The sequence below is a fragment of the Mus caroli genome, chromosome 15 (genome assembly GCF_900094665.2).
Source record: "Mus caroli chromosome 15, CAROLI_EIJ_v1.1, whole genome shotgun sequence".
NCBI lineage: Eukaryota > Metazoa > Chordata > Mammalia > Rodentia > Muridae > Mus > Mus caroli.
This window is the reverse complement of record NC_034584.1, coordinates 23204425-23231144: the sequence shown is the minus strand read 5'-3', so window position 1 is coordinate 23231144 and position 26720 is coordinate 23204425. Positions and strand designations below refer to the sequence as shown.

Genomic DNA, 26720 nt, shown 5'->3' with positions numbered 1-26720 from the left:
TCCTTTCATTTCCTTTCCTTTCCTTTCCTTTCCTTTCCTTTCCTTTCCTTTCCTTTTGTTCCTACAAAAAAATTCCACAAATGGGGCTGGGGACTAAATTGAACCCCAGAACCAACATTTAAAAGAAAAAACCCAGCTGTGGTAGTGTACACTTAAAATCACAGTCCCAAGGGGAGCAGAGACGGGCAGATCTCTAAGGCTTAGTTGCCAGGAGCAGAGCCTGCTTGCTTAGTTCCAAGCCTGAGAGGACTGTCTCAAAGAAAAGGATGGATGGACGGCTCCTGAGTGATGATAGCCTGAATTGACCTCTGACCATCACGCGCACACACACAAGCTCTGCCACAGATGCCATAATGTATCTTAAAGAAGCAGCAAAGTGGGTATTCCAATATCAACATGTTAGAACGGTGGCTTAGGATTCGAGGGCACATAGGCACGCCCATGCTTTTTAAATGCTGATTTTCCTCCCCATAGCCTATGTAGAAGCGTGCGTTTAAATTAGTCTGATTTCATTTCAGTTCTTGGCACCTGAACCTCAGGCATTGTCACTAGGTAAGCAAGGTGACGTCTTCTGGCGTCTGCCCAGTGGGGACTTGGGTCCCAGGTTCATGTAGACCTTCAGCCACTCAGTTTCAGACTGTCCTTTGTGACCTCTGTGACACTGGGTATGAGTTCTTCGACTGTGCTGTGTTAGACCTGTAGGTTCCTAGTCATAAGAAACCCTGGAACCACTGCTCATTGCTATACCAGTAGCAGGGTTATTTCCCCCTGCCAGGATGCTCCTTTCAGAAGTGTGTCTGCCCGAGGACCCACTCTTTGATGCGCATGCCGACTGTGGCTTCCATGAGCGGGGCGTCCAGAAATATCTGCTTCCCTTAAATATTTAGCCCGTGAACATTTTGCATTGCTCTCCTCTAGGCATTAGAGTGGATCCACGACAATGGGGAGTTCTACCTTTCCACACATACCTCAACAGGGTCCAGCATTCAGCACACACAGGAGCTGTTGAAAGAACACGAGGAGTTTCAGATAACTGCCAAGGTAAGTCTGCAAGGGAATGGGTTTCTGCTCTGTACATCGGCTTGGGCTATCTCAGAATGACCTCGAGCATATACTCCAGGGAAAGGGGGTGCTTGTCAGAGGCATGGCTGAGAAAGGCCGGTAACCTGGAGAAATGGCTACCATGTATGGTGCATCGGCATAGGTCGTGTGGTTCTTCCAGACGGGGTCTTTATCTGCCTCACTTTGTTTACCTGCTTGTGCTCGTCTGATCTCTGTAACAGCCTCCAGCTCTCCTGGCCTCTGCCTTTGCCCTTTGTGTTATTTCTCTTATTTTCTTTCTGAGTTATTTGTATCAAGTCTTGCTGTTTCTCGGAAACATGAGGATGTGTATTGTTCTGTATTCTGTGTCTTGCCCTTCCCTATTACCAGTTCCTGGAAAGCATCATGGCGACACCGTTCACCACTGTCCAGTCCCAGTGGTCTGTGTTTACTGCTGACAGAACTGATTCCTGCTTGTTCATGCATTTGTGATGCTAGAGGCATCCATTCCCACTTTTCTCTTGAAAAGAGAAGTGAATGCGTCTTCCAGAAGTACTATGTCTTTGCATCTGACACCAGTCATCAGAAAAGCATCATGCATCCCGGGGGCTGGTTCCAGGTCCTTCTCTCAGATGGTTTTGAATGGCTTAGAATGCGGTCACTTCTCTATGACTGCTACTCTGTTTTTTTTTTGGGGGGGGGGGGGGTTTGTTTTTAAATTAACAGTTGTTTCTGCTGGGCTATACATGCTGTAGCATCCATGTAGAGGTGGGGACCCCTTGGGGGAATTGATTCTCTTCTTTGACTGTGTGAATCCTGGGATCAAACTCAGATTTCCAGGCTTAGCAACACTTGCCTCGCTCACTGAGCCGCCTTGCTGGATTTCCAGTATTTACTTGGTTTTGTTTTTGGTGTGTGTGTGTGCGTGCACGCTCACAGACACACACACACACACACACACACACACACACACACACTGAAATATTTTCAAAAGTATATTTTTAATAGCAAACTTGAGTTTTAAGAAGATGCTGAGAATTACTTCAGATCTGAGCCAAAAATTGACCAACCTGAATAATATATTTTTGTTAAAACAAAAATAAAAAGTAAGTGCTCCTATAAAGGAACAAGAATAATTATAAGGGAGTGGCACACCTTTAATCCCAGAACCTGAAAGGCAGAGACAAAAGGATCTCTGGGACTTTGAGGATCTATATTGTAAGTTCCAGGCCAGCAGGAATACAGAGAGACCCTGTACCCCCCCCCCCACCACCACCAATTAAAAAAAACAACAACAACAACAGCAACAACCATCTAGAACAACTATCTTGTGTGGCCCTTAACCAGGTTTGAAAGCATAAAGAGGAATTTTCAACCAATTGGAGTCACAGTAGCCACTTTGTATTGCACCTGTTTGTGATTTTGCTTCTGTAACATTTCTGGCTCCCCTTCCTGTCCTCCCTGGCCTCTCCTCCATTTCCCAGCAGCTTGTGAGTGTGCTGGGCCCTGGGAAGCCCTGGTCCAGTGCACCATGCACTGCGGCTACAGAGAGCTGTTCCCCGAGCACTGAACACTGTGGGGGTGAGGCTTAGGCAAGGTGGAGGTGACCCCTCCTAGAGATACCAGGAACATCCAGATAGCTGACTGGTCCTGCATCTAAGGTGAGGACCATGGCTTTCCCTTCTTTTGCATACTGTGCATTCAGCCATATAATTTTTATTTTGTTAGTACAGCTAGGAAATCATCACTACTGTGAGTGTTATAGTTCTATATTGTTCCTCCAATGACCCTTACATTGGGTGTTAAGGAAGTGCCTGATGTTGCATCCAGAAGTGGATCAAAGGCCAGTTTTCCACCACGGTTGTGGTCCACTACCATGCTCTTGTCTCTGTAGCCTGTTCACAGCTCTGCTGTCAAGTTGAGTGACGGACCTACCTCGTTTACCAGGGAATGCATATAGGGACTTTAACCATTATTCCTAAATGGTTCTTTCTACTGAATTTGAGTGTAGGTTTTGGAAGTATAAGACAGTAGTATGCATATTTTTACTCATATGTTTTTGTAAGATTTATGTCGGTTAGCATCTGGCCATGCTGTTTCCCAACTCTATAGGACCATTACTTTTGTTAAATATGGATTAGTTATGTCAGGAGGAAGTCAGAGGTTTGGAAAGAGTGTCCCTTGCTGTCTTAGCTGTGTGTTGTCATTGGTGTGGGCTGTCTGAGTCACGAGCTCCTTGGCTGGTGGAGATTCTACTTGCTCTGTCAGGGTGGCATGGTGTTTGCCCTTGCTTGAGCTGATCAGTGTCTCCTAAGAATTCCTGTTTCTCACAGCCTGTAGCAAAACCTTAGCTCTAGCAGGATAGTCTTTCAATTTGTTACACAAATTCAAATTAACGCCAAGAAGAATGTACACATCTTAATTACTTAGACTTAGTAAGATTACTTAGTAATCTTACCTACTAAGACTTCTTGACCCAGTCCCTTTGTCCTGTCTATATCCAGCTCCTGGTTTCATGTTGGGTGGATTTCTGTGCCATGCCAGTGACTGGGCTCTGTGTGCACACGCTCTGTGACATAGCATGTGTGTGCACAGGCTATGCATCCTTCATGGTTCTCAGCACCCAGGGAAAGCCACTAGGGAAATTCAGTTCACTGTCATTGTCTCCCAGTCCTTGATGCCCACACAGGAGGCTGATCAATCTTAATGCTTGTGTGCCCTGTAAGCTAAAACCCACTTGTGTAATAATGGCTAGAGTTAGCAAATGGAATGAGAGTAAATATCATTTACCATAATATTTTATATATTACCATAATATTTCACATTGAAATCAGTGGGGTTTTTTGTTGATATATTTTTTGGTTTTGTTGTTTGTTTTGTTGGTATCATTGCTTCGTTTAGTGGTGTGACAGTAGCCTTTTAGAAGGACTATTTGGGGTTCATATTGCATATCTCTCCTGGACACCAAAAGTATGCCAGAATTTAAATATTAGCATTATTTCAGAAACCTGGATTATTTCTAGAGTTTTCAGGTTTCATTGCTAGAAATAACCAGACTTGTAAGAAAGATCTCTTCTTGTGTGGGATGGTTTGTCTAAATGACAGAAAATCTAACTCAGTGCTAGAAGACTGATAAATTCATGCACATATGAAATAAATGTCTAAGCATGAGCAAAGTCTAAGGTCTGAGAACAAATGGTGGCTTTCTGTTTTATATCCATTTTACTGTTAGAATTTTGAAGCTCCTGGATGTATTGATGTATTTTAAAATGGCAATTATAATTAAATATTCCGAGATAGACTCTGGAAGGGAGGTGGGCTGGATGGATTTGAGGCCGTCAGTCAGAGAGATAGCGTGCCAGCTACTTGCCCCGTGCTTTGGGTTTCTGGCAGCCAGGTTCATGTGCCTCACAGTATTTTTCTGTTGTTTTTGCAGCAAACCAAAGAGAGGGTGAAGCTATTGATACAGCTGGCCGATGGCTTTTGTGAAAAAGGGCATGCCCATGCAGCAGAAATTAAAAAATGTGTGACCGCAGTGGATAAGAGGTACAGAGATTTCTCTCTGCGCATGGAGAAGTACCGGACCTCTTTGGAGAAAGCCCTGGGGATTTCTTCAGATTCCAACAAATCGGTGAATTGCTTTGTTCACACTGGACTAGTGGTGATCTGGGGCCCCATGCCGCCTGAGCTGCTCTCATTAACTGCCCCTGTTGACTCTCACCCACAGAGTAAAAGCCTGCAGTTGGACATCATCCCTGCCAGTATCCCCGGGTCAGAGGTGAAGCTTCGGGATGCTGCCCACGAGCTTAATGAAGAGAAACGGAAGTCTGCCCGCAGGAAAGAGTAAGCCAGCATTCCCTGCTACAGTGAGGGGAGCGTCAGAGCCCACAGACAGTCTGCTGCCATGATGTGCAGTCAAGTGTCTGAGACCTCAGTTGGCTTTGTCGGCTGACCTCTCTCTGTGCTGACCCCTGATCACATGGCTCACTGCCTCGTCCTGGTTTCTCTATGCTTTCCTTTCCTGGTGTACAAATTGCTTGCCATTAGTAGTAGAGGAAAGTAACAGCTCGAATGTAGGTATTTAAAGTTTGTGAGCTATCTTACTGACTGAAGATGAAAGACCTCCCAGACCTCCCAGTTCCCACTAGGTATTTTTGTTGCCCAGGAACACTTTTGGTTGTCATTCAGTGGGAACTAAAAGGGAAAAGTGTGTCTGGGATCCAGTGGGTATGGACTAAGGCACTGCTGAGCCACTTCATAGCCCACAGTAAGGCTGGGCATCCTGGATGCCAGCTGTGGGAGCCCCAGGAAATGTTTTCAAATACCTAGGAGTTAGTCGATGGCTGCTATTCTGTCAAATCTTGATTTTCCTCCCTTAAGCCATGACTGCATGTTTAATATTTCTAGGCTCCCCATTTTATTTCATAAGTCTTCCTAAAAATATATTATAATAAAGAATAATAAGCATTCAACCTAACTGAACTGAACTGCTCCCTGTTCATTTTAAGGTTTATCATGGCTGAACTAATTCAAACGGAAAAGGCTTATGTCAGAGACCTCCGTGAGTGTATGGATGTAAGTTGGTTGCTTGTTTATTGGGGCTGTATTTGAACTTGCTATTTTGTTACTTTGTGTTACTTGTTGTTGCAGTAGTGACAGTGCTGGGCTCCTGTCCCTGGTGTTCTGTGCTGTTCCAGGAGGGCTTTGGCTCACCGCACATGGCACAGCACACACAGCTCCTCGCATTCATCTGTCACATGCTGGCCCGGCTGGCATTCTCTTTGTGTAGAGAACAGCAGCTTCAGACCAGCGAGCCCAGCAGTTGTGACAGCACCTGGTACTCTCTCGGTCACACCCCGAGTTTGCTGTACCTTGTGACAGAGATTCACTCCAAATTTGAAGCTGGGATTAAACTAAAATTGTATAGTAAATGTTTGCTGTATCTTGTGACAGAGATTCACTCCAAATTTGAAGCTGGGATTAAACTAAAATAGTATAGTAAATCTCTCCAAGTGTTCACAGCAGCTAAGGTTTTTTAAAAGACACATTTTTCATGTTGACTGCAAGGGTCCACTTTTCCATACATTTCATTTCGTGTTTGTATGTAAGCTCTGAGTCTGCGTTTATAGGAACGGCTGCTTCTTGCAAGTTCAGGTTGATTTTTTTTTTAATCCCCTTGCTTCCTCCCGGCCAGACCTACCTGTGGGAAATGACCAGTGGCGTGGAGGAGATCCCGCCAGGCATTGTCAACAAAGAGCTCATCATCTTTGGGAACATGCAGGAGATCTACGAGTTCCACAACAAGTGAGTGTGCTGCCTGAGGAGTGCTCTCTGCAGATCTGCTTTCTGTGAGGACCCTGCATCACGAGGAACAATGTGCAGGGGGGCTAACGGAACTCAGGGCTTGTGTTGGAATTTAATTTCCTCTTCTACTTTTAAGATAGAGTGCAGTGTTTTAGTTCCATTTACATCACTGTGGAACAAACCAGAAGGTGTTCCTCCTGTTTCTGTTGGCCAGCCTCGCCCCATGCCCCCTCCCAACTCTCCCAGCCTGCTACTAACCACCATTTACTCTGAATTTCTGGGTTGTGACCTTTTGGTTCTGCTTATAGGTGACATCATGAACTGTTTCCCTTCCAAATATACTACTAGTCTCTTCCCTGAGGAGGCTGCTAGTGTGAAGTTCCTGTTAGAAGGGATTTGACTGCTCAAAAGTTAGAGAAAGTTTCCCAAGTCGAGAGCTGCAGCTTTTGTTAATCCTGAAAATGTCCTATAGGACACAGACGGGTTCCATTTCAGGCATATCTCACTAGTAGAATTTTCTCAGCACCTTCATGACGATCATTTGTTTCTTCTCCTCCTGAAGCATCTTCCTGAAGGAGCTGGAGAAGTACGAGCAGCTCCCAGAGGACGTGGGACACTGCTTTGTCACCTGGGTAAGGAGCCTCCACTCCTGCTCTCTCTCATGTGGGCACTGAAGGGAGATGCCGGCCGTTGTGCACGGCTTCAGTAGCTCCCCTCTGCCGATTCTCTGCACCTAGAGAAAAGAGTGACAATCCCTGGAGTCCCAGTGTGATGAGTTTCTGTTGATTGTACTGATGGCTTGAACTAGGTCCTTAAGCATTCTGAGCCTCTTCTTCATGCTGGGACTCGCCCTGGATGAGGGCCCAGTCCTGTTTAATGAAGAAGCTCTCTCTCGCCTAGCAGAGCCCAGGCGATGCCTCTAGTGGGCTAGCTTTCCCTCCAAAATATGTTTCTCTCTCTCATTTGACGATTTCCTTGCCAAGAGAACTTATTTCTCACCTTAAAGGTTTTTATATTGTGACTTTTGATTTGGAAAAGATATCTAAATAAAATTCATGTTTCTTCTCTCTCTTTTCTTTCCTCTATTTTTTTTTTTTTTTTTTGCTATAGGCAGACAAGTTTCAGATGTATGTCACATACTGCAAAAATAAACCTGATTCTACACAGCTGATACTAGAGCACGCAGGGTCCTACTTTGACGTAAGTAGCAGTTAAGTGAAGAAGCTGCGAGACTGACCAAACAGAATTCCATACAGATAAAACCAGCATTGCCCAGAAGTTATTACCACGCTGCTAGCTTAGTAGTTTTTGTCATCTCTCAAGTTTATAATGGGATATTCATTCATGTTTTTGTTACATTGTATTTAGTGTGTGTATGCGCACGTGTGTGTACATGTATGTTGTACATGTGCTCACGGGCTCACATGTATGTAGATCAGAGGACAACTTGTAGGACTTGGGTTTCTTCTTCCACTGTGTGGGGCCTGGAGATGAAACGTGGATCATAAGGCCTTAGAGCAGGTGCCTTGACCACTGAGCCACCTCACCAACCCCTATTTTGGGATTTTCTTATATGTTTTATTTAACTATGAGAAGTCATATATCTATAAGACCCTTAGATCTTTAACAACGACATATTTGTCATTCTTTATGTCTAGTCATTAATTTTATATACAAGGTCATGTATAAAAGAAATACACTTCTTAATCTTGTGAATTTCCCAAAGAGATCTATCAGTAAAGCCCTACCAATTTGCCTGCCCAATCAAGAAGATGTTCAGTTATATGCTTGAGTAGACTTAGTATGGGCTATCTCTTTTTCCAAAGATATGTTGTTTGTATAGTGGGGGGGGGGGGTGCACAATATTACTAAATGTGTCCTAGGTTTTAGAACTGTCTAGTAGGTGGCAGATTGTGGCTGGAGAAAAGTACTGTGTACCCTTGGTGCACAAGGCCATGGGAACATTGGACTTAACTTTCTGCCTTTATAGTTGTTCAATTGAGATGATCTCTCATGGGAACGTCTGGAAGCTGGAGTAAACTTTACTCTTTCTGCTTTGGATGGGGACCTGCCTGTGGACGGCCTCACTCCAACTGTGGATGGCCCCTCTCCAGCTGTGTTCTCAGGGGGCACTCAGTCTGTAGCGATCCCTTGCCTGATGCTGTCTTTTCCTTCTAATATTTCACATGCCCTACAGCACCGTAGCCACATGCAGGCTATAGAATAGAAAGCCTACGCAGCAAGAATGTCTGTGTAGCCAAAACTTGGTTTTAAAAACCTTAAGCTAACAAGATGGCTCAGGATAGAAGGAGAACACCAACCCCACAAGTTGTTCTCTGACCTTCACACAGGTGCCGAGTCATGTGTTTGGCCCCCAAATAAATAAATAGAGTCTAACTTTCAAAAACCTTGTGTGTTTAAACAATTTTAAGGAATAAAGGAAGCATACCTGGCAAGTTTCATAGTCACTTGCCTTAGGTGTGCATTGTAAGGTTACTTTGATTTTTTAAGGAGGTTTTTGATTATACTGTCCTCCATTCTTTGGGCATCTTGTGCCCACCCTTCAGTTATTCCTTTCCATGGTAACAGGCATCGCAGAACACCCTTCACGTGCTCTGCTATTCACTGTTGAGCAGTATGCAGTGCTGAACTGCATGGCTGGGCTCCTTGCCTTCCTATGAAGACGCTAAGCGCAGCCTAGGCTTGTAAGCAGTGTTATTGCAGTAGAGGGTCACACACCAGAAAATACTGTGAATCTGTTTCCTCCCTTCTGTTGGTGTTCTGCTAAGTCCCCTGCAAAGTAAACCTGTAGACTTGGAGAAGTTTGTGCTGATATTTTCACACACTTTAAGAAGAGAGGACTTATTATTTCAGCAGAAACACTTGTCATTAATGTGGTACTGTGCCCATGTTTAACAGTAATGACCCTATGATAAAGCTTCCCCCTTTTTTGTTTCATTTAAATATAGGAGATCCAGCAGCGGCATGGCTTAGCCAATTCCATCTCTTCCTACCTGATCAAACCAGTTCAGCGGATAACAAAGTATCAGCTCCTTTTAAAGGTGGGTATGAAACATCTTCCATCTGCAACATCACACCCTGTGTTGATATGTATCCCCTGTGCACATGTGCCTGTGGTTTCCTTCACTGACATTTCTTGACCTGTCCAGCTTCTTATTGAAGCAGATACCTAAGATCATATCCCCTGGTTGTACCCTGAAGGAACTGGTTGGCACTTGTCTGCAACATAGAATGGTATTTGACTGAGAAAATAAGTTACTGGCTCTTGGACCTTCAGCATCCTCAGACTCTGGTGCTGAGGCCCCGACACAGCACCTGTACATGTTTAATCCGCAGCAGCGCTCATCGGAAAGTCTGGAGACTATCTGCCCTGCATCACAAAAATGCTCAGAATCACTGCTGATATGTGCCAGCTTTGAACCCAAACCTGGCTGATACGCAGGTTTTCCATGGACTCTGGAACACTCTGCCCTCATGCCGTTCCCTATGGCTGCTAGCCATTTTATAGACCATGTCCCTACTGATCCCAAAGGCTTCTACTTTTTGTTGCAATTAAGTATATCTAAAATTGCCCTTGCAAAAATTTAAGTCTGATTATTTTCAACAGTAGAAAGGGGAACAAACTTATCACAGATGCGTTATGTCGTTAATGCATGTCTGCTTGCTGCATTAAGAGTCATTTACAACTTTTGTCTGGCAAAGGTACTATGTTTCCTCTGCTGGTAAAGGACGCGCTGAAACATTTGTGTGTAGACTGCCCACTAATCCCAGCTCTGTCAGCTGCCATCCTGGACACTGAAGCTTAAGGGTGCCTAAAGCTATCTCAGTAAGAGAGACCTAGCAACTGTATAAAACATGGCAGTGTTCTTTTATGCAGGTGTGTACTATCCTGAGACCTTTCTATTTTGAAAACCCTACTACACCAACCTCCACCTCCTTTACACACAGTGCAGTGCCAAGGACCAAACCAGGGCCACACACGTGGTGGGTGAGCGCTCTACCACCAAGCCACACCACACCTCCTCTCCTGTACTTCTGTATGGATGACAATCTTACCCAGTGACTAGATAGCCATCATTACACAAATCTGCTGCTGCTGTCTGTGAGCGTGGCGGAAACCGGGAGGCTGGGTTTTGCTGGTTTGCATTCAGGTCTTGTCCCCTTTGCTTCCTAAGTCTACACAAGTGCCTTGTCTCTCAATTGTCCCTTGGTGTCCTCAGAACTCAAGGCTTTGTTCTCAGCTTCTGTTTCCACTAAGATTACACTTCTACGTGTAAACCTTCCTCATTTTCCCCAGAAACTGCTGGGGAACAATAGTAAACTCCATCAGACCTCCCCAGTAGGAAGGCAGTCTGCACGGAGGGAGTTGAGGCACATTGTCCCCGTAAGGCAGTTTCTGCCCAGCTCCTCAGAAGCATACACATCTGATCAAACGTGAAGGTACCCATCAGATGTCTGAGTTCTCTAGATCAGTGGTTCTCAACTTTCCTAATGCCTGCGACCCTTTAATACAGTTTGTCATGTTTCAGTGACCCCAACCAGAAAATTTGCATTGCTACTTCAAAACTGTAATTTTGCTACTGTTATGAATCATAATGTAAATATTTTTGGAGATAGGGGTTTGCTGAAGGGGATGCTATCTACAGGTTGAGAACCACTGCTCTAGTCCCCTCCTCCCACAAGCTGATGACCACACTGCTCTGAACCCCTTGGGAGTCATATACACAAGATTGTTGTCACTGTGACCAAGAACGGTCTGGCACCCATGAAGGAATACCTGAGAGAGACCCATCAGGATGTAAGCTTGTGTTTCCTGCTGTCCTACTCACGGGGGAGCTGGGGAGCTTCCAGGAAGTCAGGAAGTAGCATGACACACATAGATACCCTGGAGACGTGTGGTAGCTTGTAGCTAGTACCTCCCTAAGGAGCCTGCACAGAGGAGTGGTCTGTGTTGTGTTGCTATTCTGATGCAGGGTCCAGCCAGACCCTGACATTGTGGGATTAGCAGGGCAGGTGGACTATGGATGGCTGTCACTTGTCACAATTCCATATTCCTTACAAACCAGTAACATTTATGTTCTCATTTTGGAGATGTGGTTGGTGAGGCATAACAACTTCTTTCAGAATGACAACTGGATCTGACTTCCTCCAGGTCCTCATTCAAGTAGATCAGACCCTGTTTTTGTCTATCTGAACCCTGAGTGATTCGCTTTTTGGCTATTTTGTTTGTTTCCTGAGCACTGTGAACTTTTGTGGATTCTGCTAAGGCGTGGCTGGCAGAGCATTTTGCGGTCCTTTGCAAGTTCACTGTGTTGATCTTCTCCAGGAGCTGCTCACATGCTGTGAGGAAGGAAAGGGAGAGATCAAAGATGGCCTGGAGGTGATGCTCAGCGTACCCAAGCGAGCCAATGATGCCATGCACCTCAGCATGCTGGAAGGTAACCGGACACACCGTGCTCGCGGTACCCCCCTACCCCCTCTGTGCACAGCACTGTCACTGATGCTGTGTGTGAATCAACTATCCCAGCACCATCACTGATGCTATGTGAATCAACTATCACTTTCTGGACTTGGTAACAGCAGTGCCATTGTACACTCCAGGAGCAGTTTGTGGCACTTAAGTCTTGTTTAATGCTGCCTGGGTTTCCTGCTAACAGAGGTGTAAATGATGAATGGACGCACTGGTTATAGACCCGAGGATATAGAAGATCTTATTACTTCCCCATTTCCATAGCCATTGCTAGATGTTTGCACAACTCAGTTGTCTGCTGAAACAGTTGAATATAGTGTGTAACATGGTGAACAGAAATTAGATAAATGTATCCAACAGGGATTGTAGTAATTCCAGTTTGAAGGACTGTTTCTATTTAGTAAAGCTGCCTCTGCACTGCCAAGGTTAGCGAGGTTAGCAATGCAAAGGGCCCATCCCAAATGCTTTTGTTAGTTTATGCCAGGTCATTGGTACCATCAAGAAATTTATTAGTTAGGACTCAATGCCACTCTGTAATAGAAACTCAGAAATCCAGCAGTACTCGTTCTTCCTCTATTCTTCATGATGTTATCAGAGGAAAGGGCTATGTTCTGGCTCATTTCTGTCCTATGTATTTTCCTACTTGAATAGGTCCTGCAGGACCACATTCATATTCCACCTCACAGGAAGTACAAGAGCCTGTGGGTAGGGAACCCTACTAGCTGTATACATTCATTTTCTCACTTGCCCAGGGTTGGGGTGCCTAGCTCTTCCTCACTGTGAAGGGATAGGTGAATGATGAACTTACTTAAGATGGCTGAGGGGAAGTGTCTACTATAAAGAGACAGAAAAGAAGGGAGATATCAGCTTCCACAAGGAGTCACTTTGCTAAGTCCTGGTGGCCACATTGTGAGGAAAGAATAGCCAGGGAGGCCTCCATGTGCCTGGTCTAGGCAGATCCACGTGCAGAGGATTCTAGACTCCCAGAAAATGGGTTAGTAAAGTTGGCTCCACCAGGCTGGGGCCTGAACAGAGGCTGAGAGGGGCATTTCAGCAACAGAGGAAAAGAATCAGAGGCTGGGGTGCGCAGTACACTGGAGGCACTCTGCTCAGGGGGAGTGGTCGCCTGAGCAAAGGCTGTGATTCAGTGACAAGCAGATGGGACTTAAACCAGATCTCATGTTGGGAGCCAACAGATAGGAGTGGAAAGTAGAGAAGGAAGTTATGAGGAACCCCTGAAAATGTTTGAAATTGGGGAAATATATGCAAAGTGGTGTTTTAGGACGAGCTCTCCCTTGTTAGGAGGGCCGGTGGTGAGCAGCGTGGAGCCATATTGAAAGCATTTGCAGGCAAGCCGGCAATGCTGCCTGCTGAGTCGGGTCTGCTTTTGTTTCATGTTGCAGGGTTTGACGAAAACATTGAGTCTCAGGGAGAGCTCATCCTGCAGGAGTCCTTCCAAGTGTGGGACCCGAAAACCTTAATTCGGAAGGGTCGAGAACGGCATCTCTTCCTTTTTGAAATGTCCTTGGTGTTTAGTAAAGAAGTGAAAGACTCCAGCGGGAGAAGCAAGTACCTCTACAAAAGCAAGCTGTTTGTAAGTATGGCGTCTAGAGCTCGAGTTCACAGACCACGGCTGCAGCCTTCCTGTAGGACAGAAACCTCCTGCCTGTTGCCTTTACTTTCCTCCCAAAACGCTCAGAAAGGTGAATCTGAATTGTGATGTTTCCTCTTCATCAGCTAATTTCTCTGCAAGCCAAGTCCACTAGAGGGCACACTGATACTCTTGGGGCTTGGGGATTCTGTTCCTGGAGCCCATAGCTGCTCACTGCAGGATGATGAAACACTGTAGAGCAGTGGCTCTCTATCTTCCTGATGCTGGGACCCTCCAATACAGTTCCTGTGGTGATCCTCAAACATAGAATCATTGTTGTTGCTACTTCATAACTATTTTTGCTACTATTATGAATCATAATGTAAATATAGTTACAGGATATCTAATACATGACCCCTGTGGGAGGAGCAACCCTCACACAGGTTGAAAACTGCTGCTGTGTAAATAGATGATGCCCTACCCTAAGCAAGGATTCATATCAATTTAATTTTTTAAATTCATAACATTGTCTTAGTCAGGGTTTCTATTCCTGTACAAACATCATGACCAAGAAGGAAGCTGGGGAGGAAAGGGTTTATTCAGCTTACACTTCCACACTGCTGTTCATCACCAAAGGAAGTCAGAACAGGAACTCACACAGGGCAGGAACTTGGAGGCAGAAGCTGATGCAGAGGTCATGGAGGGATGCTGCTTACTGGATTGCTTCCCCTGGCTTGCTCAGTTTGTTTTCTTATAGAACCCAGAACTCCCAGCCCAAGGATGGTACCACCCACAATGGGCTGGGCCCTTCCCCCTTGATCACTAAGTGAGAAAATGCCTTACAGCTGGATCTCATGGAGGCATTTTCTCAACTGAAGTCCCTTTCTCTGTGATAACTCCATCCTGTGCCAAGCTGACACAAAACCAGCTAGTACAGACATCAAAACATATGTAAGCTCCCTTACTCGCTGCGCTCACTACAGATCCATAATAACGAAGATTTAATTATTCTCCATTAGAAATTAATCTATGCAAAGTAAATATAAGAACAAATTTTTGAAAGTTTGATAATAGCAAAATGTCATTGTCACAGAAAAATATGTAATCAAAAATAGCATTTGAAAGACTCCCCAGCCCTGCCCATGCAGAGACCTTTGGAGTGTTCTGTTTCTGGGGAGAGGTGCACACCCAGAACTATTGTGCTACCATTCCTCATTAGCCAGCCCTAGCTGGGTCCAGCCCATGCCTGCTTTCTGGAAGTCAAGCCAGGACAAACTCTTATCCCCTGCACTTTGACCTTTCTCAAGGCCATTGCTCAGAGGGCTGCCAGCACAGGGTTGCTGGGCAGAGTTGGTCAGAGAGAACCAGTGAACATAAAGGCAAGCTCACCATCATAAAGGAACCAGAGTGCCACGCAGGTCTCTGTATGTCAGCTCTCTTTAAAATATTATTCGGTATCTAATAGTCAGATGACTTAATGTTACAAAATTTGGGGATTTTTGTATGTCAATCAAACTCCCCAAAGAATAGAGACTCCCAAGCATAGAAACTTTTAAAATAATAATCTGGAATCTGAAAATTCCTGGTAACGATTTTCAGTCCACCATCTTTGGCCGGTCCCCTGGTTGTGACTATCATTTGGATCACTGTGGCCTTACGTCAGATAGGTCACTGTCCAGCTGGAAGTTAATAAGTACATCCTGGCCGGCAGCCACTTTACTGCTGGCTTTCATCTGACCTTGGAGGCAAGCTTGTGTGTTTTAAAAATCGATACATCTTAGTTTAATTTATATTTAAAAAAAAATAAGATTCCCACCAAGGCTGCCTCTGGAGTTCCAACCTGTGAGTCACTTCCGTTGCTGGAGGGAGAGGCATGGGGTGGATTCCATCATGGGGGGGAGGATGCCCTGCTCTGGATATGTCCACAGGCAGGGTTTTTTGTTGCTTGGTATTAGAGTCATGATGAAATACTAAAAGTTAAGGATGTAGATGAAGTCAGAGTTTAGCCCTTTTGCCCTCTGTCAAGGTATGCTCAGAGTGTGCTGTAGGAGCCTCTCTGGACTAGGAAAAGCCCGTGCGTGCGTGTGTCTAAGGTTGGGCTTTTCCCTCAGCACATCCTGCTGATGAAGCTGCATTGCAATCTCCAGAAGTACTCAGGGTGGGAACAGTGTGTCCCCCACGTGTCCACCCCAGCTTTCCTCGTACCTCCTAAGGCAGTAGCTCTCAACATTCCTACTGACCCGACCCTTTCGTACAGCTCCTCATACTGTGGTGACCCCAACCACAAAAGTGTTCATGTTGCTACCTCATAACTGTATTTTTGCTACTAGTATGAATTTTAATGTAAATACCTGTGTTTTCCAGTGTTCTTAGGTGACGCCTATGAAGGAGTTATTTGACCTCCAAGGGGGTTGGTTGTAATTCATAGATTTAGAACCGCTGAACTAAGTGTTTTGCATGGCCACCAACCACCAAAGGCTGTCCTCTTTCCATGTCTACTCCTACCAAAATCGTACCATTGTCTAATTATCTAATTGTGTTTTATGCAGACCTCAGAGTTGGGTGTCACAGAACACGTTGAAGGAGATCCTTGCAAATTTGCACTGTGGGTGGGGAGGACGCCAACTTCAGATAATAAAATTGTCCTTAAGGTACGTTAATTTACAGCTTATTGGTTTACATTTATTGTGATGATGTAAGCTGCTTTTCTTGCTGATTGCAGGTCATTTTATTTGACTTTTTTGTTCTCTGATGGAATTGGTGAAGCCAAAAATGAATCAATCAATGTCTCTCTCTCTCTCTCTCTCATTCACTTTTAATTTAAACTGTTTTGAGTATACTGACTCTTCCTAGGAACTGCAAAGAACTCCAAAGGTGTCTCATGCCCTAACCTCATCAATGCTTTAGAAAACTCAGATGCTGTCTTCTTGGTCTGTCTGGAAATACTAGAGATGGTTTAGGGATGCTCATGATCTGCAAGCTGTTGAAAGGAGCCCGAGTGTGGTGAGATGCTGGTGTATGACGAGCCCTGAACTTACTGCATCTCCTTTGCGAGTCTTTTAGTCTTACTTTAAGTATTTCCAGAAATTGAGTTGCTCATCTGAGCAACACTCTTTCACAGCCAAGGGACCACATGGAAGCCACAATGTTTCTAAGATCTTTGCTCCTGTGGTCACAATGGATTGTTTCCAGTGAATGTATACAGCCCAACTGGGGCCCCTTGTTAGTTAGGACTGACATAAAACCACATAAAATATTAAGTGTACCAGCAAGTACATTTTAGATAATTTAAATTTTTCTATAGTTTAAGGTTGTTAAAATATATTCAAAACTAAAAATTTCAATATAATTAGAAACGTTTGGATAATACCTTTCACCTTACAAGGAGGGTCAAATGGCAGTGGCATGTGCTTTGATCTTGATGGCTTTGAGGTGTTGATATTGCAGTGGGGATGAAGAGGGTGGTGGTGGTATAGATTTTGTTGCTGATGTTGTGGTTAGTAGAAATGGTGGTGTAGATGGTTGAGTTGTAAGGATGTGATGACGTTGATGTTGGTGACAGTAAAGGTAGAGACAGTGGTGTCCATCGCAGTGAGGGTCTTTATGGTGGTACAATTGCTGAGGATATAGACACAAGTCCTCAAGGTTCTCAATGGTGACGGTGACAGAAGGGATGGCCATTGTGGTGGTGGCCTCGTGGTTCCAGCACAGAATGACTGTCTAAGGCAGTTTGAGGTTCCCTGAGTATACTAGTTACCCCGTTGACTGAGTGGACCCATTTGTTTGACGCTGTTTCTATAAAGTGTGTGCTTTTGAGTCGCTCTCCAGCGATGGAACAGTCATTTTGCAGGGCAGTTTTCTTTATTTCTGCAGCATGGTCAGGGTCTTCCTTGATGATCTCCAGACTGCACTGAGTGTCCTTTTCAGATCCTTCATTGTTTTCTCTCCACCCTTGTGTCCGGCCTGTACATTCTGATAGACATGAGATTTTCAAAGTCCCCCCCTTTACTCTAAGTAACTAAAGAATATTCAGCACGGTTTATGTAGAAAGAGCATCTGGCTCAGACTCTTCCCAGAGTGGACCATGGCTTGGCATTTCCAGAAACAAGATTCTGGGGGCGGTGTGGGTGGGGGGAGCGTAGCATTGCCATCCCTCGTGGTGATTTCCTCCATGCCCAATGGACAACCTCCATAATCACTCATGACCATGATGTCCCTGTCAGAGGAGGTCAATGGTTTTCAGCTGGAAATTAGAAAATGGTATTAGCACCACCAGAGGGCTTCTCCATCTACCCATGACATTTCAAGAGAATGCGTTCCTAAAATTGCTATGCGGCTGAGGTGGGCCCCCAAATGACTGTCCACGTGTGCCTTTGTGGCCTTGGGCATATGTCCAGTGTTGCCCACCCCTGCAGGCCTCCTTTGTGGAGTTCCTGTGGGCTGAGTAGGCTATGCCATCTGAGGTGTCTCAGCTGGCAGTGGAGGAGGCCAGCAGTGATCACCCTAGCCGTCCAGGGACAAGCAGCGGGCAAGGGCTCGTCCACATGTCCACATCCCTGCTGATGGTTTCCTTGACACTGACCAAAACACAGCTTATGCTTCAGCGACCTCGTTGAGGTTTCAGACTGCTAGCGGACCTGTTTTTATAACTCCCCCCCCCCCAGGGTCGCTTAACAGCTCTTGGTACTGAAGAATGATGATTGATTTCCAGAGTATCAAGAGATCTGTAATCGCGTTTATTTTTTTAAATGGTTTTAATGAAAAAAATGTAAAATTATAGTTGTTTGCTTGATAGTAAATTAAGTGAGGTGCGGTTGCTTTTCTGGGAGTACTTTGGGAGCTGGGGAAGCCGGGGAGCAGGGGAAGCCGGTGTGCGCTGGGCATAGGCTGTGGGAAGGACACTGTCCTGATGGCTTCCCTCCCTGCACAGGCATCCAGTATCGAGAACAAGCAGGACTGGATCAAGCACATCCGTGAGGTGATCCAGGAGAGGACGGTGCACCTGAGAGGAGCCCTGAAGGAGCCCATTCACATCCCCAAAACAGCTCCAGCAGCAAGGCAGAAGGGGAGGAGGTGAGTGTGGCGGGCTCCCAAGAGTGCTTACCTGCAGGGGAGGGGACGTGCGCTATCACACTGTTTTCCTCAAACACCTGGAGCCTGTGTGGCTTAGATGCACTGCTTTAGCGAGACAAGAGGCTCCCCTGGCTAAAAGCAAAGACCTCTTCTTTCTCTCTTCTTTCCCCCATGTAACCCAAAGCATGGAAGCATTTTTTTTGTTTTGTTTTTCATTTTGGTTTTGTTTTGTTTTGTTTTTTCATTTCTCAAATGGAAATGAACCCGTGTTGGGGGAGTTTACTATGTTGAGAATTCAGTGGGAAAAATATGTTGGGCACTTACCAGATTGCCAAGCCAAAAACTGCACTCAGCACAGAATGGCACGAGACTGCAGAGGTGGCTCAGTGGTTAAGAGCACTTGTTCCTCTTGCAGAAGACATGGGTGCTGTCCCCAGCACCCACATGGTAGCTCACAGCCATCTATAACTTTTCAGTTCCTGGGGATATGATGACTTATGATGTCTGTGTGCACCATGCTTGTATATGGTGCCCACACAGTCATCCAGGCGAAAGAGTCATCCACACAACAAAATAAACAGCTCTGAAACAAAGCCAGCAGAGTGGCTTGGTCACGTGTGTAGGAGCTGGTTGTAGGAGCAGCTGTAGCCGGCATGGGTCTCATTCAGCCAGGAAATGGTGGCCTCTACCAGCTTGCAGTGCTGAGAACCGAGTGTTTCTGTGTTCCACTAGGGACGGAGAAGACCTGGACAGCCAAGGGGATGGCAGCAGCCAGCCCGACACCATTTCCATCGCCTCCCGGACATCTCAGAACACACTGGACAGTGATAAGGTAAGCTGCCAGCGGCACTGCCCCTTCCAGTCAATGTCCATTCAATCAATGTCCTTAGCATCTAAAGACAAGTATGAGGTGCTAGGAGTGGTGTCAGGTGTCATGGCGGGGCAGAGACAGAGGTTAGAGCAAGACTATTGCTGAGAGCCCACAAGAAATGTGTCCACTCTTCCTGTTCACTGTCTCTATCAGTCACATGGTTTTATGTCATAGACTTGGAAGACAGTATATACTTTATTTAAAATGTACCTGTAAGCCAAAGAATCTATTATTTAACATAAACTTTCCCCCAGAACCCCATCTATAAATACGGAGCTTATCTGAGGTAGGTGTCTAACATTCTCCAATGTGGGCCCCAATATTTCCTCTTAGAGTTTGAGGTACACAGAGCACAGAAAGTTATAGATCACTGGGTTTGGCTTCGACAGCGATGACCACCAAAAGACAGATCTATCTTTTGTCTGGGGCATTTATGCAGGTGTGCCTCTTTCAAAAACAGTGCACATGTCTCTGGATTCTTCTTGTAGAATCTAAAGGCCATCAGAATAAACTGCTAGGCAGTGCAGCTTGCTAATCCTGGGTTTGTGTGGTAGCCAGAAAAAGTCCTGTGTCAAAGTCAGTAGACATGCGTCTTGATGAATGTTCTGTTCCTACTAAGATCAGCATATGTTCTAGCTCTAGAACAGATTCTTTTTTTTTTTTTTTTTTTTTTTTTTTTTTTTTTTTTTTTTTTTTTTAATATTTTTATTACATATTTTCCTCAATTACATTTCCAATACTATCCCAAAAGTCCCCCATAGCGCCCCCCACTTCCCTACCCACCCATTCCCATTCTTTTGGCCCTGGCATTCCCCTATATTGGGGCATATAAAGTTTGCAAGTCCAATGGGCCTCTCTTTCCATTGATGGCCGACTAGGCCATCTTTCGATACATATGCAGCTAGAGACAAGAGCTCCAGGGTTCTGGTTAGTACATCATGTTGTTCCAACAATAGGGTTGCAGATCCCTTTAGCTCCTTGGGTACTTTCTCTAGCTTCTCCATTGGGAGCCCTGTGATACATCCAATAGCTGACTGTGAACATCCACTCCTGTGTTTGCTAGGCCCCGGCATCGTCTCACAAGAGACAGCTATATTTGGGTTCTAGAACAGATTCTTTAAAAAAAAAAAAAATAATAATGGAGCAGTGCAAAAACATTTCCTTCCCACAGTGTCAGTCTGGATTCACACGTTTCTCACTCGGGAACAAGCAGCTTTGCGACTGCCTGACACCTGCGAGACTCGGATTCCTGCAGTCTCCTGTGCTCAGGCAGCCTTGTCCAGGCTTCCCTGTCCTGACAAGGCCAGTGATGTGTGACTGTTCTAGACAGTGCATTAAATAGGCATTGGTCCTGTTTTACTTGGATTTGAGGATTCACACTGTCATTTCCAGGACAGAAGGGAATAGATTTTAAAATACCGCTCTGCAGAGCAACCCACAAACAAAACCCTTTTCATGTAAGTGGACTTTGATTTTCTTTTTTCATTCTATTTTTTGAATCTACTGAATAGCAAGTCCTAAATCTTAGAGTACCTCACATAGCAGGACTACAAGACAAAACTGTGTCTTTTGATCAGACCTGGCATATTTGTCAAGTCAGCAGACATTTAGCCACTCGGGCAGCAGTAGGAGGTAAGGGAGATGACATGGTCAACCATTTTGTAATTAGCATTTCTCTCACCCCATAGCAATTTTGTTTAGAAACGCAGTTTGCACTTGGAAACATCAGAAAACAGCTTTTAGGATTTTAATGCCTGAAGGACTTAGCTTGTCAGGTCTCATAGGACTGTCACCTAGAAGAAAAGGCGGCCCACGTAGTTGCTATGTATGACAAGGACAGCCATTTCCATCCAGGCAGCCTTACAGGCCCCGTGAGAATGGCTCCCAAGCACCCAGGTCACACCTTCTGAGATGTGTTCTCATGAGTCAGGCCACACCCAGGTCACACCCTTCTGAGATGTGTTCTCATGAGTCAGGCAAGGTTTACCATAGATGTCAGCTTTAAAGTTTGTGAGAAGCAAATCTTTGGAATGAAATCCAAAGCCCACTTTTGAATGTACTAAGTCTCTTCCTGGAAGGCTGGTGAAGGCTTTTCTCCAGGTTGGCACAGGAAGCGAAATGAGTTATAGTTTTAGGTACTTAAACAGGTGAATGGGTAGCCATGGAATGCAGCCCTCCCCACCCCAGAACGGGGTGATGGGTTTGCTCATTGGCCCACTGCTCTGGTCTCCTGAGGCATGTCCCACATGACTTATGTGAGCTTGGCGGGCAGCAGATCTGTTCTCACTTGATACATGAGGAAGAAGAGTGGCTACCAAAGTGTAGGTTTCTAGTGACTGGTCCCGTTGCCTTGAGGCTCTCCTGGGACAGCAGAAGTTTCAAGAACGGCCTTTAAATACTTCATCTGTGAGGATACAGTTTCCATTTTTTTCATCCAGTGATGCCATCACTGAAGTTTGCTCCAAGCTCAGCAGTCCCTGAAGGACTGCTCAGCACGGCTGTCGCTGCACAGCGTGAGAAGTAAAGCTAGCACAACTCAAAGCCTGTCACCCAGTAGAGCCGGTCCTGGACCCCAAAGCTCCTCACCACCTTGCACTGGTGGCATTCTGAGTCCTTTCTTATAAATGTGACACAATTGTCTTTACTGCCTCAGGGTGAGGCCAGGATCCTTAACAGACTGTGAAGTTCCTGTGTGCTTGTACTGTGGCCTTTGCTTCCAGTCCTCTGTTGGACATTAAAATGGCTACATAGGGCATGACACTCCAAGCAGGCACATTCCTTAGCCCCAGTGGAAAGGCAGGGGTGTCTATGGCCGGGCTGTGCCTGTGGGTTCTCTGTTCTGCATCCCCTTTCTCTCACTCCTCGTTCTACCTGTGCTTCTCTGAACAAAGATTTGAGTCTGTAAATGATTTGAAAGAATGCACCTTGAAAGCAAGAGCTGCACCCCCTCCTGAGACAGAAGGTGTGGTGTTCTACCCTCTAGCTTGACTTGGTCAGCAACCCTGTGCTCCAGGGTCTCCAGCTTTTCATGAGCCTCAGGGTCCTCTCCACCCTACGAATTGCACACTTGAGCATCTGCTCGTGTTACAGGCAGATGCTTCTGGCAAGGAAATAATTTAAGATATTCTGCCTAGTTGACTCAATTTATCATGTCTGTTATGAGTTAGTTGTGTCAAGGAATTTGGTTCCAGTTCAGAAATGGGGCGGGGGTATGTTTTATGCTGAGCCTCTTAGAGAATTCTGGGAAGCTGTCTGCCAGAGCTGTTAGCAATCCTCAGACGAGGCTCCAGAGGTTTAGAATAAGAGTCAGCTGAGGAGGGGCTCCGGAGACATCTTCTTTCCAGGGCACAGCTCCATTAAGCTGGTCAGGACTCAAACCTCGTTTCATGAGCCCATTCCCTACTATCAGTCTTAAAATATGTCATCTTTGTGTTCCAGATGTGAGTTTAACACCAATTCTTGCTGATATTCGTGGTACTTAGGCTGATAAAATGATCTTATAAAAATGTAATTTGGGTTGCAAAGAAACCCCAGCTGCTTTCCAGAGTCTGACCTCACCGCCATGAGTGCCTCTCCTGAGGCAGGGAGGAGGTGCTGCCCCAGTGTCGATCCAGCCCTGGGGCACTGAGGAGATGAAGCCAGATGAAGTGGAAAAGCCAGAATCAGAATGTGGCTTTAATCATCTGACATCTTCCAGGCCTTATTCTTTTTACAGCACAGCAAGTGTGGTGCTGAGTGTCTTTAGGGTACAAAAGAAGCATCTTAGAATATCTCCTCACGCTCACCTCATTAGTCTGTGATCTCTGTCATTTAACAGTATCTGTATCATGGGGGGGGGGGCAGTGGGGTGGAGGGAGGAAAAGAGAGAGAGAAATTCGTGCCTCAAACAAAATGGCCAAAGCAAGAATGAAGTATCTGGAAGAACCCACCCAGGCCAGCTTGCGAACTGTCCCGAGACCCTCGGTATTCAGTTCTTTCCAAGGAACGTGCAATTCAGTTGAAATGGGTCCTTTGCTTGAACTCTAAGCTTATAACAGGAAATATGAATCTGCGTATCTTGTTTTTAATAGATGCAGATATTTTCTTTAAAGCACATGGTATCAGTGCTAATGAAGTGGAAGCCCCGTGTCAGGGTTCTTACTTTCTGTGTACTTTTAAAGCTGGCTTTTCTGTCATGGGACCCTTGTTTAAACGTCTATAGTTATAATCAAAGTAGTCTGAAAAGTAGCTAAAGCCAGTGCAGTTTAAATCCGGCTTCCCTGACAACCCTACAAGAGGAGCTGTGTCGACTGGATGAGGAAAGGATGAGTCCCTCAGCACGGGCTGATCCCCTGCATCCGCAGTCCGCGTGCGCCAGGGCTCTAACCCATCACCTCAATGCTCCTGGTTGGTTTGTGGGTTCTTCTTTCTTCCACCCTTTCAACCCCTGACACTAGGTAGGAGAGAGAAAAGGATAGGAAAATGGAAAGGGGTGACGTTATCATTAGGCTATTTCCTGATGATTAGGGGCATCTTGTTCCTCTGGGCAAGTTTCACCTTCACCATCAGGATGTCTAATTTCTCCTTGTTTCTTCTTTGCACACAACTACTTAACAAACCCCAGCCAACAGTGACCAACAGTGACCAACAGCAACCCCATCACTCAGATCCCTAGCATCTGTATACCCTCTGAAGAGTTCCCAGAATTCCATATGTCACACAAACTTAGAAACGATTAGCAGCTGGCAAAGCCACACCCCTGCTAGAGCCCAAGGCAAATCATAGTCACCTGCTACAGACAATCTGAAGCAGCCCCATATCCTGCACCTGGGATCAAAATGAAAACATATTCCCATATTTCTGTGTTTTTCAAAGAAATCAAAATTCTCTCTCTATAACCCTACTCAGAGAAGGTGCCTGCCCATACGACCTGCTCAGAGCAATGCATTTCCTAGGGCTGGAGTAGGTTTTCCACATGTAAGAGGATTGGATCATCAAGCTCAAAAATCTTTCACTGGAAGGATGTGGGGCTCACCTTCTTGGGGCAAGCTCTGGAACCTCTCTTGGTCTTCCTCAGAGCATACAAAGAAGTACTGAAGGGTATGGTGTACATCCAAGAACAAGCCCTCAGGAATGAGGACCTGCTCACTAGCAGACCTCTAGCCAATTCCTCCTCCACATATTCCTGTTAGCTGTGAGTTGGTGCTACACTGCTTTGGCTCCTGGCAGATCGCATGTGCATACCTGCCCAGGAGTATCTTTGGATCCACAAATGAAACACACACACATTTATTTATTTTTAAAATTCCTTGGCTACCTCAAAGGCTGGGCACTCCTAAACCTTCCCCTGCTACCCTAGGCCCAATCAGGGAAGTGGCCAATGGCAACTTACCCAAAATCTCACATGGCTGGTTGACTTTATCTCCTGCTGCTCCTGTATCCCATCCTTCTTCCTGAAGTCATGGCGGTTCTTCTGTTCCTCTCTGCATCCTAACCATGCAACTCTAAGGGTCCCATCCCATCTTGCTTTACCCAACCATTGACCACTGGCATCTTTATTGCTCAATCAAAAACCAATGGGGGACAAGGACCTTTAGCATTTGGGCATGTAGATTCCCGATTGAACCAAAGTATTGGAACCAATCTCCAACATGTTCCTTTGCTGCTCTGTGCCCAGGGCCCTCCTGTGTGAGTGGGGCTAGCGCTGCCCGGCTCAGCTCATAGTACTGAGAGCGCTGGGCCTGTACACTGTCTTTGTAACACTGCTTAGTGTTAAAGGAGCCCTGCATATATGTTAGTGGTCTCAGCCTTTGTGGTAAGAGGAGCGTCCTGCTCCTTGCTGGTTGTGCCGCTGGCTTCCATTGCTGATATATCAGCTTCATCCTCCTACCTGGTCACTAGTCAGTCATTCAGAGATAGTTTTGAGCTGCTGTTGTGGGCTTCCTTGTGCAATGTATTTCCTTCTTCCTTCTAGTTCCTAAGTATTTTTTAGAAGACTTTTTGGGAGTTGCCATAAAATAAAGAAAAATAAAATAAGAAAGTAAAAACTCCTAAATAGTAGAAAGGCTGAGTCCTAAGAAGAGGCAGCTGCTTGCTCACTCCAGTTCAGATCTGCATGGTCAGCTCGTTTGGAGTCACCTAGGAGGCACCGCTCTGAACACTCCTGTCAGGGAGTCTCCAGAGAGCTTTAACTGAATGGGGTTACATCAGTTCGGAATGTAGGCAGCACTGCCCTGTAGCCCAGCGTCCCAGGTCAAAGGAGAGATGGAGGAAGCCAACAGTGAATGCTCATCTCTCTCCTCCAGAATGTGAGCACTGTATGAGCAGCCACTTTGTGATGTGATAGCACATCTCCTATACATACACATACACACACGCACACGCACATACATACATACATACATGCACACATGCGCACACACACACAAGCACACATACATACACACATGCACACGCACACACAAGGATGGACTGTGTCCCCCTTACAGCGTGAGCCACAATTAACCCTTTCATCCTTAAGTTGTTTTTGTCAAGTATTTTCACATTGCCAAGAAGGAAGGTCCTGATACGTTTGATTAGAAATATAACATAACCAAAACGTATGTTTTCATGGGAGTTTACTCGGCATGGCCATCATTACCATTAAACAAGAGAATAAGCCTTAGAGTTAGACTTGGGACTGACCCTCCCTCCCTTCCTATTGAGGGGCACAGTTAGGTGAATGAGGGTCTTGAATTTGTATCAGTTCTTCAGATTGGTGCCTCTTCCTAACAATTATTTTTTAATAATTTATGTTAACCATTTATAGGATTTCACAGGTGAGTGCCCTCCATGTCAGAACCTATCTTTAAACGTTTTTAGACCCCAAGCAGAGGGTTTTCCGGAGCACATCTCCTTGACCTTGGCTGGCTATCATGTTAGTGTGAGCCTGGAAGACTGTTCTTCATACTGTTAAGGTGGGGGAGCTGATCTGCCAGCCTCCACAAAGCTGCCCAGCAGCAGTGAGAACCTGGGGCATGATGGGTATGTTCTGGTTGCCTGTGGTTGCCTCTGCTTTTGTGTCCATGGCCTGCAGTGGAACTGTACTCTCTAATCCCCTTAAACCAAGTAATCGTAGTTTGGTCTGCTCTGTGTGAAACCTGCGTGAAGCCACAGGACTCTTTTGTGTAGTTTCTGAATGACTGTAGCGAGCTGTGGCCTACAACTGTTCACAACAGTCGATACACTTTGTTCTGTAGGAGGAATGGCCATTATTAGACCACATCCCACCCACCCCGCTCCACCCCCGCCTTTCCTTTTGAACTGCCCTTGAAAAATTGGCCAGATATTCACTGCAGTTGATCGTCTCCTGGAAACAGAATCACTTGAGA

At 45.6% G+C, this 26720-nt stretch overlaps 1 protein-coding gene across 5 annotated transcripts in view; it reads left to right on the top strand.

Annotated features, from left to right (window-relative positions):
• Positions 1-26720, top strand: part of Trio (trio Rho guanine nucleotide exchange factor) — a 286761-nt gene that overhangs the window by 182371 nt on the left and 77670 nt on the right. For all 5 annotated transcript variants that reach the window (XM_029469546.1, XM_029469548.1, XM_021182742.2 and 2 more), the window contains exons 21-33: positions 919-1041; positions 4478-4672; positions 4769-4884; positions 5550-5616; positions 6236-6345; positions 6908-6977; positions 7456-7545; positions 9315-9407; positions 11693-11804; positions 13240-13430; positions 15977-16078; positions 18358-18500; positions 19233-19332. In XM_029469546.1, coding sequence (XP_029325406.1) covers positions 919-1041; positions 4478-4672; positions 4769-4884; positions 5550-5616; positions 6236-6345; positions 6908-6977; positions 7456-7545; positions 9315-9407; positions 11693-11804; positions 13240-13430; positions 15977-16078; positions 18358-18500; positions 19233-19332 — 1512 coding nt within the window. The remainder of the gene's footprint in view (positions 1-918; positions 1042-4477; positions 4673-4768; positions 4885-5549; positions 5617-6235; positions 6346-6907; positions 6978-7455; positions 7546-9314; positions 9408-11692; positions 11805-13239; positions 13431-15976; positions 16079-18357; positions 18501-19232; positions 19333-26720) is intronic.